Source organism: Diorhabda carinulata, chromosome 11 (genome assembly GCF_026250575.1).
Source record: "Diorhabda carinulata isolate Delta chromosome 11, icDioCari1.1, whole genome shotgun sequence".
Classification (NCBI taxonomy): domain Eukaryota; kingdom Metazoa; phylum Arthropoda; class Insecta; order Coleoptera; family Chrysomelidae; genus Diorhabda; species Diorhabda carinulata.
The window spans coordinates 8,833,250-8,850,889 of NC_079470.1; the positions used below are offsets into that span (position 1 = coordinate 8,833,250).

The following is a 17,640-nucleotide window of genomic DNA, read 5'->3' on the forward strand; positions in this document are numbered from 1 at the left end:
AGAATTTTCACTCGGTAAATATGGCTATGCTAATTTTTCCATTCGCTATACACAGAGAATAATATTTTATGCATGCTGCAATAGGAAAAGTTATTTATGTTTCTGCATTCAACCAACCAATCAAATCGGAAAATGTTACTTTTATATCCACCACATTGATCGGATCGTTCCAATGCGGGAAATATTCTGATTGTATACTTTTTACAATTACCATAAACGATGAACAAATAAAACAATGCAATACTGTTACACACTTGATTTCGGGGGAAAAGCTCATGATGCAAATTTGAAATAAACGTTTATGAAGTTAAAAATAAATTGGTTTGAAAATAATTGAAATATCCTATCGACTCATAAAAAATATGTACTTAAATCATGATGACTAATAATAAGCTTCGATTGTAGTTTGAAGCTTTTTCAGTATTCTTGACAGTACTCTAGGAATAGTATTATGAATGTTAATTTCTGAGATATTCTTCTATTCGCATCTCTTGAATACCTATTCAAATTTGTATGAGCTATCATCGATGTAAATAAAGCCATTGTATTCAAATATGAGATGAATGGTATTAATAGGAACCTTGATGTCTTCTCTCCGGTTTAAAAGCGAAGCTGAATCTTCGGATTTCCGTCGTATAAATTTGACGCCACACTAGCTCGTGCTCGAAATATTCAACAAAGACAAGGAAAGTTCGTAATTTGCTATTATGATCACTAAGATCATACTATGTCCAAATATATCGAGGTATATTGTATAATAGTATGATAATTATCTCAAACTGTGCATTACCGATGAGAAAATATGACAGGATGGAAATGCAATTATGAAAATATTAAATTACACTGGATTTCTCCATTTTTTCAAAACAACCAACTCCTAAACAAATATGTAAATATAAGTTTAGTTCCAAAATATAATAGAGATGTTCCTTTGATGATTTTACTCCCACATTTGCCAAAAATGTAATAGAAACTGTCAATATCGTTGTTACATCTAGGAGTGGATATTGTACTCATCACATATAAAGGAAATGTGATGTGAAATTAGTTTAACAGCAAACAAAACATAATTAGAAATATAGAATAATCATTTTTAGAAATGTTCGTAACTACGTAACATTATAGAAAAAAATCAATTAAATAGACTCGACTATAAAACCCGAAGAAATGATAAAAGAATGACAAGTAATTTATAATGAATTATAATTTTTCTTTTGCAGATCTGATTTTCTTAAGGTTCGTGGTTTCGATGAAGACATCGTTGGATGGGGTGGAGAAGATGTTATGTTGTATAGGAAGTACGTGAGAAGTAATATGAAAGTTATAAGAGCGACAGATCCAGGAATTTTCCACATTTGGCATCCAAAGGTAGGAAGAGTTTTGAAATTTATTGATTTCTTTCTTCCTAGTCACAGTTGAAATGAATTATATAAGAAGAAATTCATATAGGTACTTCACATGTTATGTAATTAGCTCTATAGCAAGTTTTTCTTTGGTTTATCTACTTCTGTAACCCCTAGTTTTCTCAGTGTAGTCTGTTCTATCGATTGGTGAGGTCTGTGGCAAGAGAAAATGTTGATATTCAATTTAGGAATTCTCAGATAAATTTTTACATATAAATGGAACTACAACATCTTTTTCACTTGCAACTTTTTGGTTTATCATCTTCCTTGATTCCTTTCCATTCTTATTTTGAATTCAATCAACTGCTCGGATGTCTCTTGAATGAATTTTTATGCAGCATTCTAATTACGTAGTTTATATTTTGAGAATAATCATAACAAAATAATTACTCTAATGTTAATAAGTTTGGTATTATAGAAATTGAACTATTATCCTAAAATCTATGTATAGTTTAGGAATCGTTAAAATGTAGTACAAAAGATTTAAAATAATTGATTAATAATTGAAGAAAGAAGACATGACAAACCTCGTTCACACTCAAACTCTACCCTATTCTCAGAATAAAAACGTGTGTCTTCATAGAAAGTAAGTATAGCAGAAAATATTTTTGTTGTGTCAAATTTTCATAGCAATCTTTGCGTGAAATGGAATAAAATCCAAATTTTTTCTCCGGTTATGAGAAAAGTTTTCACGAGAAAACCATATACTTTGTTTCATTTTCACGCTCCTCGTTGTTTATTCAATGACTATAGTAATAGCCCAGGACAAAAATGGAGAAAAATTATGTGCACTTCAGAAGTTGACGGAAATAATAAATTCTTTGATTTTATTCGAACAAATTTTTAGTCACCAAGTGTTTATGTGTAATACATTATTACTTTTATGTGTTCCGATCCGCGATTTGTTCGCTCGTCTATCGTTTCATATATTAATGGGCAGTTAAAATTTCTTTTTTTCTTTTTGGAGGAATATCGGCAAAACAAAGTAACCGTACAAAATGGCAATATCGATACCAATTCATACAAACTTGATAAAGCATCAATAAACATTTATTGCTTCGAAACCACAAATTTACTTAACTCCCATTCACTTTCCTAAATATTAGTAAGGCTCGAAAACAGCATCTTCAACTGTTCATGATTTACTAGTTTTATTTTGTTTATTCATAATAACATAATTTTCTCTTATATCAGTAAATTACAGTAATTGCTAGACTTTTGTTAAATAAAAATGGTCAGAAACAATCAAAATTAATTTACTATACTCAATTTTCTCTTCCAATAAGTTTTATTTAGAAATTGAACTCTGAATATATCGAATTTTGGTATTTTAAGGAGCTATAGATGTCATTTAGCAACCAGAAAATTCATTACTCTATTCCACTTCTTCCTCTTATTCATCGATATCATCATTTTCTTCATTGTGTGATATATTATCTTTATCAAAATGAATTTTATTGTGCTCCATAACATCATCTTTGCTTTTAAAACTGTCACTAAATAATTTAGATCCTTTTTTTAAGAATTTTTTTCATTGATAATGTAATCGCTTTCCTTAACAATAGTTTATCATAAAGTGTAAAATATTTGTTGTCGGACTGATAATTCAATTTTGAGTAAAACATCTTGAGATGGCATTTAAGAGATCTTCCAAATTCTTCGCTACTGAGAAAATGTAGCGATGAGAATAAATGGATATCCTGGACGAGTTTTCTGGGTAAGGCAGTAATTCCCACCAAAATTCATAATTTTTTCCAGGTTCCTTTTGCACAGTGCGGTCTCGCATTGTCGTGTTATTCATAACAGCGCCTCTTTGGAATGAAGCCCATACGGTTCTGTATGGTTCCGCTGAAGCAATATATTACATGTGATCGATCGGTTTTCTTCGGACTAATTATGGCGAACCCAAACACCTGCTCTGCTTATTTCTCTAATCAGCTGTAAATATTCCTGAAAACCACACCACCTCTGCTCTTAGTATTCAATTGTTCAATATTGTTGGTCATCCTGATCGATCGATGTAATTAGATAGATATAATGTTTTGTTCGCATCTGTCTGCCTTATTATCCAAAAAACTTGCACCCCAAATTTCAAAAAACTTCAATATTTCAGTATTTAGAGGTATAAGTCACATAAATCGTTGAAATGTCTTTGACACGAAATATATATGCGCAGAACCAACATTATTCGTACATTTCAATCCTTCTATATTTGAAACTGTGAATCACAGACTGTAAGCCTGCTGAAAAAATACCAATCGAAATATAAAGAAAGGAATTAGTCTTTGTTGCTGTCACTCAGTGCCTTCAATAATTCAAGATTTGTGTGTTTATTTCGAGTTGTTTAGATAATTCATGGTAATTATTGAACAAAGAGTACCTTTAATATCTGTGTGCTGTCTTTTTTGTAAGATTGATCTATATTTAGTTCGTTACCCTGGGAGTTTGCAGACTAATTCTTAGGGAGCAAGCTTTTCATTGTAATTTTTAGTCATTTATTTTAGTTGATTTGTCGAATAAGTTGTGTGTATGAGTGTTATCAATGCTTTGTGGTCCAATAAATTGTCAGAATATAATTATTGAGCAAAAGTTCCTCGAAGTCGGTCATTCGAAAATGGAGGCTGATTCAAGTATCCGACGAGCTCTAAAGAATGAAGATATAATTGACTATCCAGAAGTTAGAACGTTTCAATTTCTTCAAAAGCATTCGTCATGATCACGGTGTGGTCACACTCAACAAGAAAGATTACTGCCAGAAAGTTCGAAGATGTGCATTGTTTGATAACATCACTGCTTAAAGATTATCAAACCTCTCATGATAATTTACCCCACGATTAATATTAATAACTTTTTTTATGTTTCTATTATATGTCATAACCTGGTTATTTACTTTAATTCCCATTACCTGTTCTATAATTACGATTACCTCTAAATAAAAAAGGACGAAGGGTCTATATTTTGTTTTCCTAAGAGATTTGCTGATTGTTTCATTTTATGTTCGTTTATTTAAATTATTATCTCAAAAATTTTCCAAAACTCCTCCATTGATAGATACAATTTATGTGAAAACAACCTGCTAAGCAACAAAATAGCGTAGAAAACATCAGAATTGGTAACAATTGAAAATTTTGTTTTGTTTTTAAGCACGATTTTATTAGCTTGACCTGTATGTGGATTTGTTTTTGAGCTTTAGAGCTTGTTTGCTATTCTAAATATAAAAAAAATCAACTAAAGCTTTGCTAAACCAGAACAAAAAAGCATGAAGTAGTTTTAAAATGAATTGATTTTTGTTTTGGTGAATATTGATCACATTTCAATCTAGCACTTCTGACGAATCCACAGAAGAAAAACAAAATATAAAAGTTTATTTAAGAAGTTATAATGAAAAAACTGAAGTTTGGGTCAATGTTGATTCGGCTTTAGTCAACCGAAGATTGATTTTCAAAACTTTGTAACACAAAAAGTAGTCAGATGAGAAGAAATATACGGAATGAACGAAAAAACGGTTGATAATTTTATAACGTAAACTCATGAGCTTCCCCACCGTTTCAGGCACAATATATTATTTTCGAAATATGCTAATATTGTCTACACGATTGATTTTTTTCACACAATATATTGAAATTGTAATGAGGTATTGAATATACTATGCATAAATTATTATTGTTCACACAGATATGCAAATATCCTTACAATCCCTGCCTGTGTAATAAGAATATAATACGAATGTGTAGTTCTTTTGAAAGCGGTCGGCTATTAGACTGGTAACCATCGGTTGACCACGTGCTATCATTAGTTTCATTAACAAAAATGCCAAAAATGTTTAACGACAAATTGTAGTGATGATAAGGCAAGAATATCATTTTTTATGAACTTAAATTTAACTTGAAGTCTTGGTAGATACTAGATAGAATTATTAGTACGTTAAGAGCTCCGTTTAGATTATTTGGAAGACAATTGTATATAAATTGAAATATGGCGTAGAATCTCTTATGTATCAAAAGTTTTTTGAGCCACCAATGATTTCCACCGAAATTAAACATTGCTGAATTGTAGAAGAGAATAAAAATAGCGTACCACGAATACGTTTAAATTGTAATAATGAATTATTCTTTCCTAAAACTCAACTAAACTTTTCGAATTACCATTATATTTAGTTTAAATGACCCCTGATTTGATTATGCCTTAAGAAAACCCAATTTTGATAACATCTTAGATTATTCTAGATTTCATTAACAATAACAAATATTACGAGCATAGGACTTGGAAGAAGTTGATAGAACGAAAGAGGGAAAGGTAAAAACAAAAATGGAAGATATATCTATATACAAAAACCTAAGAAGATTGTAAGGAACACAAGAACCAAAATTTCGAAGTCAGGAAAATAGTTACTGCAAAAAACAAAAATTACGAGCAGAGTTTAAAGAAAAAAATTAGAATGCTTATGAGGGAAATTATTTTTTGAAGCAATGTGAAATTGAATTAAACGTCAAGTGACAAATTTATGATGTGAAAAATAGGGATGGACAAATTATAACGAAAGAAAAAGAAATCATGGTAAGAGAAAAATATTTGAAACAATTGTTGGAAGGAGCAAAAGTAGCACGCAAAGAAGAAGTGGAAAGAGAAAGAAAGAAACGTTTTAATGTTAAAAAATTGTTACAATTTGTAGACAAAACCTTGTAGTAACAAATACAAATAGAACAATAGGGAAGAGATTAAAAATATGGGAATAGTAATAATACCAGTACAGGACTGCTGATAGTATGACTTGATAATAGATTGCCTAAAAAGTATAATGGATGAAGAAAAACAGAAAGAACAGAAGAAGAACTGAAGAACAGAAGTGATACCAGAAGATTGATAAACTGGAAAAAGTCTAAAAATAGTGATTGCAAAAGCATTTGAACAAACACTTAATACAGCTTCAGACCAAATAGGGAGGTAATGGACGCGAACTCTATAATAAAAAAATTATCGGAGAAAACTTTAGGAGAATCAGGAGAGATGCACCTTCGTTTCATAAACCTCAAGAAGGGTTTTAATAAGAGAGACGGCAGCTACACAAGGAGAATCTTAAAAACAGAAAAGTGGACGAAACAACGTTGAACGGAATCAAAAGAGCATATAAGAATACAACGATTGCTCTGAGAAAAAGACACGATATATCAAAAACATTGAGGATAACGCAAGGACTAGAATCGTGGCATTAATTCAGTTTGTCGATCCAGATTTTTGTAATGCTTTGAAACTAATCAGTATATACAGAACTTAGGAATATATGATGTAAGCTTAAAGAGAAAGAGGAAGATGAATAAGAGGAAAATAAAGTCAATAGTTATAAGTAACGAGAGAAAAGTGAAAAAGAAATAACAAAATAAAATAAAGCTGCTATAAGTGAATAGCTTTGAAAACCTAGATTCAAAAATGAGGGTATAGAACAGGGGTGGTAGAATTTTTTCTAAATTATCAAAAAACGAAATTGGACAGAATTAATAGAGAAAGAAATAATACATAAGAGGAACAATCAAGACTTGAAAATACTAAAATCGAAGAAGCTCATTGTGGATGGTTTGTGCATGTTGTAAGAATGGGGGGAAACGAAACCAAACGGTTAAAAGAATAAACAAAGTATAACAATAAAAAAGAAAGATAAGGAAAGACGAAATTCTTCATTATAAGATAAGAGAGAAATAGTTAAAAGTTTTATAAATATTATCAGTTTTCCTTCATCATCAATTCGAGCTATAAGTTGTTCTATCTATTTTCATTAAAATCTACTGGACTATAATTTGTTCGCAGTATTAAAGTATCAGGATTCACTTTTAGGGTGGATCAAAACAGGAAGAGGTACATACATCGATTATAAAATATTTATAGACGTGAACAGGAGAGAAATGATAATATGCCGGATAAACTCAACAAAAATATCTTTAAGGGTGTTTTTTATCGAAAATCTTTTGTTATGATATATATAGGATAGAAAAAATCGTGATACAAGCTCATATTTATTATTATTATATCGAAAAAAATTGCATGCGTTTGAAATTTATATTGTGAGGAAAATATGAGGTAAATATAGAAAGTTTGAGAAGTAATATACAAATACGAAGTCATTTTCAATTTTCTTCTATGTAATTATACAATAAACCTTTTTTAATCTGTTTTTGTTCTCACCTTTTTTAAATAATATAGGAAGCTAGAGCTAGTCTCAACTTTTATCTATCACAAAATTTTGTAATTATTAGGGTATTAATAGAGAAAGAAATTCGTTCTTTACATCAAAATCATAATATAATTTATGAAAATTTCCATATACACAATTTTCACATTCTGAATGTAAAGTTAGTACGTTTCAAATTTCTATGTTAAATTTCTTGTACAAAGTACGAAATTCTAAAATTTTACCTTTGATTACAGGTTTGTTCGGGAACTCCAGGAGGTCAGAAGCTGTCAGCAGATCAATACAGAGCTTGTATTAGATCAAGAGCCCTAAACGAGGCTTCTCATGCTCAACTGGGATTCTTAGCATTCAGAGATGATATTGCTGCTAATAGTAGTCCATCAAAATACAACCCCCATCAAATAAAGAGTCTCAAAACTCCCTCAAAGAGGCTGAAAATCCAAACATAGATTAAAAAGTATGTTTGAATTGAATTGTTTCGTTTTAGCTCGATCACGTAGAACATCTTATGATATGATGTTCCTTTAAGAATGAAATCATCATTTTAGAATTCCTGACTCTAGTTTTCAATGAGATTCGTAGATAGTGAATATTTTGATATGCCGCATTTACTTCATTGATGGATTTAACACCTAGAATATATAATCAAAAATATTAACTGATCATAATTGTCTTACAAATTCGTGCACGTGGAGGACATGCTTTATATGAAATAGACAGTACTTTGGTGACTTATTACAAATGTCCTAGTGGAACAACGCATTTATGAAACTGGCTTTATAACAATATCATCAAATTGACTGAATGGTAGTACAAAAAATCCCAATAACATCTTAACCAAAAACATGATTTTTTATTAAATGCTAGATGCTTATACAAACCTAAGACCTAAAAATATTATATTTCTCACGCTTCCAGGTGTAATACTTTGGAGTTCCGTGTTGTCTCACACTTCGAGAGATTGTAGAAGAAAATTTCGTCCTCCAAGTAGCTGGTTACATCTTCTACAAATCCTACCATTTTCATGCGTCCATTGAGGTGAGATTATAACGACAAGACTCCTGTTTGTACCCTAAATTGTACTATTAGTCTAGGAAATAAAGCTCACATACAATGAAATTTATAAATCTTGCTCATTAATTTTATCTTCATCGATGTCGTCTTCGTCCTCTTCAATTACTGGTAGACTATTATTGCAGTCTTCACCGAAAAAAGGGCATTTTTCGATTTGAGTATAAAAAACATATAACGTATTTTACCTGAATATATTATGTAGATTCGAGTTTTTCGAAAAAAAAAGTTTGGTATTATAAACAAATCTCCTTCATTTTTGGTGATAGAAAGTTTTTTCGAACATAATTTTGTAGGGCTTTTTAAGAGCTTCAAGATTATGTGAATGAAATTCCTTAATATTCCTCAATTTTTTGATTGAGTTGAGTTTAAAGAGCTCGAATAGAGTGGTGTTCGTTCGTAAATAGAGGTTTTTAACGGCTATATCTCGCCAAATATTCACTGTGTACTAAATCTACAAACAGGAAAATTTTAGTAATTAAAAAAAATACGCATTTCAAATTAGTCAAACTTCTTGTGTGTATTTATAATACATATATAAAGAGAATTACAGATGGGTGAAGATGTATTTTTATTGAAGGGGGTACTGAGAGGGTTGTTATTACTGATTTTTTCGTAGAACGTTTAGTTGGAACCGGCCTTATTTTCGCACAATTTTTATGTAAGGTCTTTGGTGTAAGGACTTTCTTGTAAGCTCGAATTAAATACTTTGAAAAATATTCTATGAATTTTTCGTAAAAAGTTTTCTTGTTATTTGGCGTCGAATCTTTCAAATGATGCATTTAATGAAAATAACTAACCAATAACATGCCGTATCTAGGTTCGTGTTAGTCGTAGGAAAAATATAAAAAAGGATTTTGTTCATTTTTTCAAAAGCTGCAATTTTGCTGTGCAGTTTTTTTGATAAAAAGCAAATTTTTCGAGCTATCCACAAAAAAAACTTGTAAAGAACATTTTCTCTCGGAATAATTTTTCCATCGATTCCTGTATGTAAGTAAGGAAAAAATTTCCTCCTCCGAGAAGGGATGGCAACAACCGCCAAGACTTTAACGTATTGAGGCATGATATAGAAAATGATCCTTGGGCTATTCCCTACCTTGTGTGGAAATTTCAAGTAAATCCAGGCAGGATGAAGAAATTGCGAATCAAAATGCTTCATTTCCTGGACTAAATGGATACACAATTTGGTAATGGATATTCATAGTATTGTTGAACCTAATGTACTAAAATAGATCACAAGTGCAAATTCTCATTTACGAGTAAATGCGTGTATCAAAATTCATTTTTCGAAAACAATTTAACATAATCATAATGATATGACGGTTCTTTCAAATAATTCTTTTTAAATAAGAGTTACATAAAACAAAACATTGGGTATGGCAAATTTAATGAATATTTCTAATTCAATATCGATTTTTTCGTTATTTCTAGCTAAAAATAAAAAAGCCAAAATACTTTTCAAGTCATAAGATTGTGTTCTACGAGATCTGGTTCACTTTTTTCATATTATTAGTCCTATTGCGATGTATGGAAAGGTGCTTACCTAATAGTGTTAGAAACGTATAGAGCATTTCAAACGAAATATTTATATTTTTCAAAGTATATTATAAAACATTCAATGAGTCGCAGATATGAGAAAGCAAGTCTTCAACAAGAGCATTTTCTTCCGAAGCAATTATCATTTCTTCCAAAAACTTCCAAACTAGATTGTACTCGTAATAATGTGATTGAAAAATATGAATATTTCTTTAGAGAAAATTTATTACTATTACCATATCAATTAATATTTTGTTATAATTCGGCTCTAACCACACAACTTCAATTTAACACTTTCTTTAAATAAGCACTAATAACCATGATACGGGTCTTAGATATTGTATCCAAGCCAAGCTTATTCGCCCATGAAAAATGGTCAAGACTCTTCCCCAGATATTCGCCCACAGTTGAAACATATATAACTGGTACTCAGATTGTTCACTATAAGTCAATTCTTCAAGTAAACAGAAAGTGCTGTTTATGATGAAAAAAGTTCCAGCACTAATTTATTTATTGTAAAAAGTGATAAAATTTAAGTATTCAATTGAAGACAACGAATACAGAGCAGTCAAAAATTATAAACTACGCAAACATACAAGGTGTTTCGGGACTTGATACAAAATATACAAGTAAATGACGTGAAAAGAATGCTGTGACATAGAAAGAATTTTCTCATACAACCCCTTCATTATACAGGTTGTCATGTAAAAGTTACGGATTGTTAATCATAGGGCATAAGCCACACCTGGTCTTTAGATAGTAGTATAACAGCATTATTTTCACGTCATCTACTCAACCCCGAATTTTTGGCATCGTTCCGGGACACCCTGCATAATGGATTAAAAACCTCACCCATTTTTTTAATGTTATACAACTGGATGTGAACCACGTTAAATCCGAACACTTCCAATATAAACACTGATGAAATAATAGAAGCGATTTATTATAATATTGTGATACATTCAGAAAGTTATATTCACGCAAAGATTTAGACCTGGTTTAGAGTGCTGGAATATCAGTATATGAAAGAAATGAGAAACAAAATTTTTAATAGGAAAACCAGTATGTTTGCCGCCTTCAACTGTAATTTAAGTTGTAGACTTGTTGATGTAGTGGTGTAGGTATTGGTGGCTAAGTATATCTTCTCCCGTCCTCCAACCTTGCAAGTGCAAAGCTGCCGAAACAAATTGAGAAAAGACACGGTATTATTGCTGGGAACTACAAAAAAGGATAAAAAACGCATGCTTCAACATAATATGTTAAAACTAATTATATTTTTCCAATATAATCGGATATAAATCTGTTTCATTCTATTTATTTAATTTGCTCAAATAATTTTTTGACGAAAACTATATTTAAAGATTGTGGGAAAGCAATTTAGTGGGCATAACATATAAAAATCGAAGGTAAAGTGATATTAGAAAATTTACCATCGAAAATAAAAAATAGATTCATCCCAAGTTTATTAGTATGCGTTGTAGTAAAGGAAGAAGTTTTGATATCGAGAGTGAGATTTTATTGAATTTTTCGGCTTGAAGCAGGAGATCGACAACAAATTAATTTCCTTAAGATCTTGGAGTGGCTATAACACCGAAGCGACTAATGCGCCACAATAATTAATTAACGAAATGGGAGAAACATATGCCGAAAAACAGGCCGATCTGCAGCGGTGTTTTAAAAAACATTTCAGTCAGAAATGTTACATGTTAATATCCAGAAAATTACAGAAAAGTTCATAAAAGAAAATAGAATCACTGAATTTTTGGTTTGTTTCCGATTTCATATAACCTGAGAATATTGATATTTGCCTGATTTTTCCTTAATCACTTGTTAAGTTCACATATTCATATTTGGACTAATTTATTTTCAAAGATATATCGTTAAAATAGTTTATTAATGATTTTATTATCATATTTTTCTGTTCAATATTTTCTATTTATTTTCCTGTTTTATTTCGTGAAAAAATTTGAAATATAAAATTTAAAAATACACAGTTATGAACTCTGGTGGATAACTATCCTTCTTATATTCAGTAGGACTACCCAGGTAAGAGCAAAATAGTAGCTTACAATAATTGACAGAAATCTTTATACAACTATAAGATTTTTCGGAAACTATGATCTGAGGACAGGTAGAACATCAGCTGATTAAGGATCCTAACCTGGAACCAGTTTACGAACGTCGGGTTCAATTGTTGAAAATTTTAAATTTAAAACATGTTCTAAAACGTCAGAATTTTATTACTTTTTTATGCGTGATATTTGTTTAGTTTCATAATAATATTATAAATTAACAACGCTTTCTTAACTCACAAGGAATTTGCACCAAAATTTAGTATTAATAAGCTATTTTTAAGTTGAAATGCTGAAAGTATAATAACCGTAAAGCTTTACCAGTGTAGAAAAGATCATATCATATGATTATCACTCGTTTAATTCCGGGTTAGTTTCCGAAAACTCAGATCATGATCGAGTTAACCCGATCATAGTTTCCGAAAAGTTCTATTGCCTTTCCACGTTGTTAACCGCGTAGCCAAAGCATAAAACACAGTGGTTGTGGCCACCAGATTTAATTAGTATATGTCTGGCTACATTGCATGTTGTTTGATAAAAAAAATTAAAAATATATTAATCGATTTTTTTTTAACTATTACACCCTTGTGCGAAGTGTTCTATATTATTTGAAACACTATGTACCCAGTAGTTACTAAATTACTGAACTATTTGTGATTTTTACCTAGCCGAAATTCCAAGAACGTGATTTTAATTGTTATGTTTTGTTATTTATATCGACAGTTTAATTATTTATTGTTGAATTATTATGAAAAGATATTGCCCGTAAAAAATATTCACATACTTTTTCCCATTACCCGGCTATCTACAATAGAATAATGAGTGATCTGTTTCTCAAGTAGCGAATATGAGATTCAAATAAAAAATAATAGATAATATTACGAATGCAGTATCTTTCCTATGATAAAAATGTTGGATAGAACGACATCGAAACTCGATTTGAATAAGAAAAAACAATTTTTAGTGAAAATATTTTAGTCAAATGCTTATATTTATACTCAACTTCTAGAAGATAATTTACAAAGCTCGATCAATAAGAATATATCAATTAATTTTACAAAAAGAAAAAAATATTTTGTTATCCTTTTTCATATGAATGATAACAATTTTTCTTGAAAAATACTTAAAAAATATTAATAATATGTTTAGCGACCCCGTAATTTATTACATTCTTGTATATGACTGGGCATCGTCGCATCGTCGAAAGTAGGTAGTGTCATTTTGACAGCCTATGGATGGTGGTACAAATCAGTCAGGCTTCTGTGCATCACATTTCACACATTTTCTATATTATTTTAATGTTTTGAGAAGATTCTTTAGCAATATGTGGACTTGAATTAGGTTAGTGTGAGGTTAAGCCGCTTAAGACTTTCCAGATCTTTTTTGTGGAGAGGATCAATTCTCACTTCTTATAACCACTTTGATCTGGGTCTTCCCTGCGACTTTGCGTGATCTCCGCAGATGTCTTAGCTATCTCATTCTTCGTGTTTTTACTCATTCAACTTTATCTCCTTCTCTCATAAGTCTCAAGTTGTCTCTATTAATTTTATAATTTTTTGCTATTTTATCATGTAAGTACTATACGATGCCTTCAACGTTTACGCCAAAATTAGTGTTCCAATTTACAGCTGAACATTGGAAAGAAGGAAGGATTCAGTGCTGCAAAGTGTACCTTCCAATGTTGGCTGAACCTTCGACGAAGGCTGGAACATTACCTAAACTTACCTAAAGAAAAGAAAACGTGGCAAAAAAGTGATGGCAACAGATCTATTTTTTTAATTAACTGGAGGATACCGTATTTCATACAAAATACGTTTCTTTCATACGTAAGATGACAAGAAGTGTGTGTAGTTGTACTGTTGGTTCCAACTTTGTTCCAATGTTGGGTACTTTCCAAGGCCAATGTTCCAATGCCAACGCTGGAAGAAAAACATTCGTCGAATGACCTGCTAACTTTGACCACAAAATGCTTCCAATTCTTCCAATGCTTCACCGCACATTAGATCTTATGGCGATTTCTCAGTTTCTAGTTTCTTGACGCTCGGTGATATTCTCTTTAGTTCCTGTTTTTCATGTTCATCCACCTTCTTTTGCATACACAAAAATCACCCTCATTGCGAACGTCATCAATCTAGATATTTTATTACAAAACTAGAAGGATTCCCAATCAGTAATAATATCTGTACTATCTGTTTTCGTAAAGACTTCTCGTCAAAAAAATTTGATCCTGCCATATAGAAATGTAAATAAATAATAATATAATAACAAATAAAGATTTATATTGTTCTTTCTGAGTATAACACATCTAATGTGACTAAGTATCCTCTAAAATATACTCTTGGTATTTTCTAAGTAATTTTGAACGCTCAAAATTGTTCGAAAATTTATAATGAAACAGTATATTTCTGTTAATTCACTCAATGATCGAGCTCTGGAAAATGAATATATTTATTGCCATTATTTTATAGCGAAAAATATCTTTTCGTGTTTAAATCCAAATGCAATGACAATGTGTTTCATAAGTAAGTTTAGTTTGAGAGAATGATGAAATATTTTTGTATGTTTTCTCTATCTTAAATAAAGACGGCCACGATGGAAATACCAACACTAATAAGAACGAAATGCGTTATTTTTCTACCGAATCAATGACGCCTTTTAGATTACATAAATATCAGAAAAATTTTCAGTTTATATTCTTTGAATCCAATATACCTAAGATAATTTCCATTTACATATCTCCAAATAAGACTTTTGGACGGTAGTAGTAATTTTTTGGCATATTTATGCGTACTAGTTATACTCAAAAAATACGGTGAGTTTTTTGTTGCAAATGAAGTGGGTAACATAGCCAGCAAACAGATCATCCCAGCATTTAATTCAAAAATGGAAGCATTATTTGAAGGCTTGTATCGGAATGTCTTTTGTCTACTTGAGCCCCCCCCCCATATCATAAATGGTATCACATTCTTTCTCTTTTAGCACATATGAATGTTTTAGGAGAGAGCCAGAAGTCACGTAGTAGTAATTCGGGTGTGTAAAGTGGGTATAGACGCACAGGAAGACTTATTTCAATGAAGGAGAAACCGGTTGTTTAATTTTTCAGATCTATTCCTCTTCATATGGTTGCATAAGCATTCCAGTGACCAAACAAACAATTTTGTCCACTTTTTGAACTTTAACTTCAAGCCAAAGGACGTAATAGCCTTCAAGGACTCACTTCTAATTTTAAATCACGTATTCTCCTTGTAAAACGGTTTCAATAGAAGAGCTCTAGCATTTCGTGAGCTACTTTGGTACTTCACTTCAACAAGATACGTAAACACAATCTAACTAAAACGGCTATAACAGCCGAATTAATTGGTTTTTTCTCGAATACTAAATGATAAATGTCACTGGAAATCATCTCATATTCATCTCAACTTATACAACGAGCTCATTATTTATATACTTACAACTGTAATTTACAATTTTTTTCCAGATATTTGTTCAGCATAACGTGAACGTTAGTATAAAACACAGATATATTTTTTGAATTCAAAGGGTTTGTTTGCTGAATCATAATTTGCAAAATTCACGCAACAAATTTTAGTTTGAAGCAAACAAACATTTGAAAGATATTTTTCGCTAATTAACGAATGTATAAAATTGTTGAATAAATATGTAGATTGTGTGAGAGATTATTATATCACTACATAATCACAATGAAACTAGATAAAATGTAAGATGATTTTGTAAAATAAATTGTATAAATATACAGCTCTCTGATTCAATACTCCTATCATAAAAATATACCAGAGAAAGTTAAAATATTCAACTACGACTTCACGATTGATTTTGATATGTAGAGACAAGATAAGACTTATTCCTAATCTTATAATTTTTTACATTTTTTCAACTTATAACGCATTTTATCACATAGGAAGTAGCAGATTGATAATTTTAAGGATGAAAGTCCATGTACTCGTAGAAGCCTCCAAATCGGTCATTTTTTAATAATATTTTCAACGGTGATAAAATCATTTGATTGTTTTAAAATTTTAACACAACTTTTGTGTTAAAAAAAATATTTTTTATTTTTAATTCAAAATGTCGGCTCAGTATGATTTCTTGTAAGCTGTTTCTGACGCGAGGTCCCAAACTGCTCCTGATGTCACTCATTTAACAATTGATCTGAAACTCAAAAATGAAAGTTTTTCTTCTTTAAGACATATAAATGGAAAGGATGAACCTATTAAATTAGAAAAAAAAAGTTTAAAATGAAATATAAAATAAGCCTTAAAAGAGTCAGAGTTTAGTACTAATTTGTTCACATTTTTGACCCCAAAAAAGTATTTTATCCACGCGAAATATATCAAATTTTAGGTTTATCCTTCCGATATTACGTACAAGGTGTTAATTCTAAAATATAAAATGGATTAAAATGTAATAAAATTAACATTTTTATTGATACGAGTAACTTAATGTATATTTTTTTGGTATTTTGGTTTGTTAATCAAGTTTTTTAACGTATTTGTTGGGATTATGGATTTGATAATGGTGTATTTATTGAAAAAAAAAAAAATAATTGGAGTTTCGGAGGTGTCCCCTTACAATGCTTAGGATCGGAGAGAACTGACTACCTACTACTTAGACTTCATATACTTGGGTTTGTATTATCGATTGTATATTTAAACTTAAACATGTATATTATGACCTTTAGCTCGAAAACCTTTTTTTTTTTCTTTATTTTAGGAAATTCCAAAATATATTCTCTAGTACGGTTAAAAATATGTTCAACAGATGTTTGAAAATAGAAAACTTTACTTCCGATATTAATATAAAAGTATAATATCTTAAAAGAGAGGGATTTTTGCTTTCATATTCCCACAGTATTATTGATTACTTAATCTACTTTTTAACTGAGATGTACGTTCGGTGTACACGGCATGCATTATAATTATTTTCACTTCTTTGGTTAAACACTTCTCAAATATTTTGAGAGTATAACAGGTCCCTCGCAACTACCTATTGTAATTCCATCTTTTTGAAATAATTCAACAGTTTGAGAAAGCCGTACTATAAGTATTTCATATTTTGATAAGATTTGTTCCATTTATTAATAGATTGCAATATATTTTTTGAAGGTGATTATTTTTTCTTACAATATTTTGGATAGCTGTATAAAATCAGACAATTGGCTTGTTTGAGAGATGGCATCAATGGAGATGGCATTTGTTTCGTTTTTGATACAAAAATAATCCAAAATTAACCATTGGCATCATTAATTAGTATTCTATATTAACAATGTATATAAATATATCACCATTGATCTTGGAAATGGTTTTTGTTGTGAAACATCTTCAAAATTACATCCATTATTCATGAAAAGTGAAGG

At 30.4% G+C, this 17,640-nt stretch overlaps 1 protein-coding gene across 6 annotated transcripts in view; it reads left to right on the top strand.

Annotated features, from left to right (window-relative positions):
• The window catches only part of LOC130899651 (chondroitin sulfate N-acetylgalactosaminyltransferase 2), a 260,579-nt gene extending 244,557 nt beyond the window's left edge, over positions 1-16,022 (top strand). For 5 of the 6 annotated variants that reach the window (XM_057809742.1, XM_057809744.1, XM_057809743.1 and 2 more), the window contains 2 exons: positions 1,221-1,368; positions 7,824-16,022. In XM_057809742.1, the coding sequence (XP_057665725.1) occupies positions 1,221-1,368; positions 7,824-8,036 (361 nt within the window). In that variant the 3' untranslated portion in view covers positions 8,037-16,022. The remainder of the gene's footprint in view (positions 1-1,220; positions 1,369-7,823) is intronic. The other variant, XM_057809741.1, reaches the window with a different exon arrangement.
• The last annotated feature ends 1,618 nt before the right edge of the window (positions 16,023-17,640 follow it).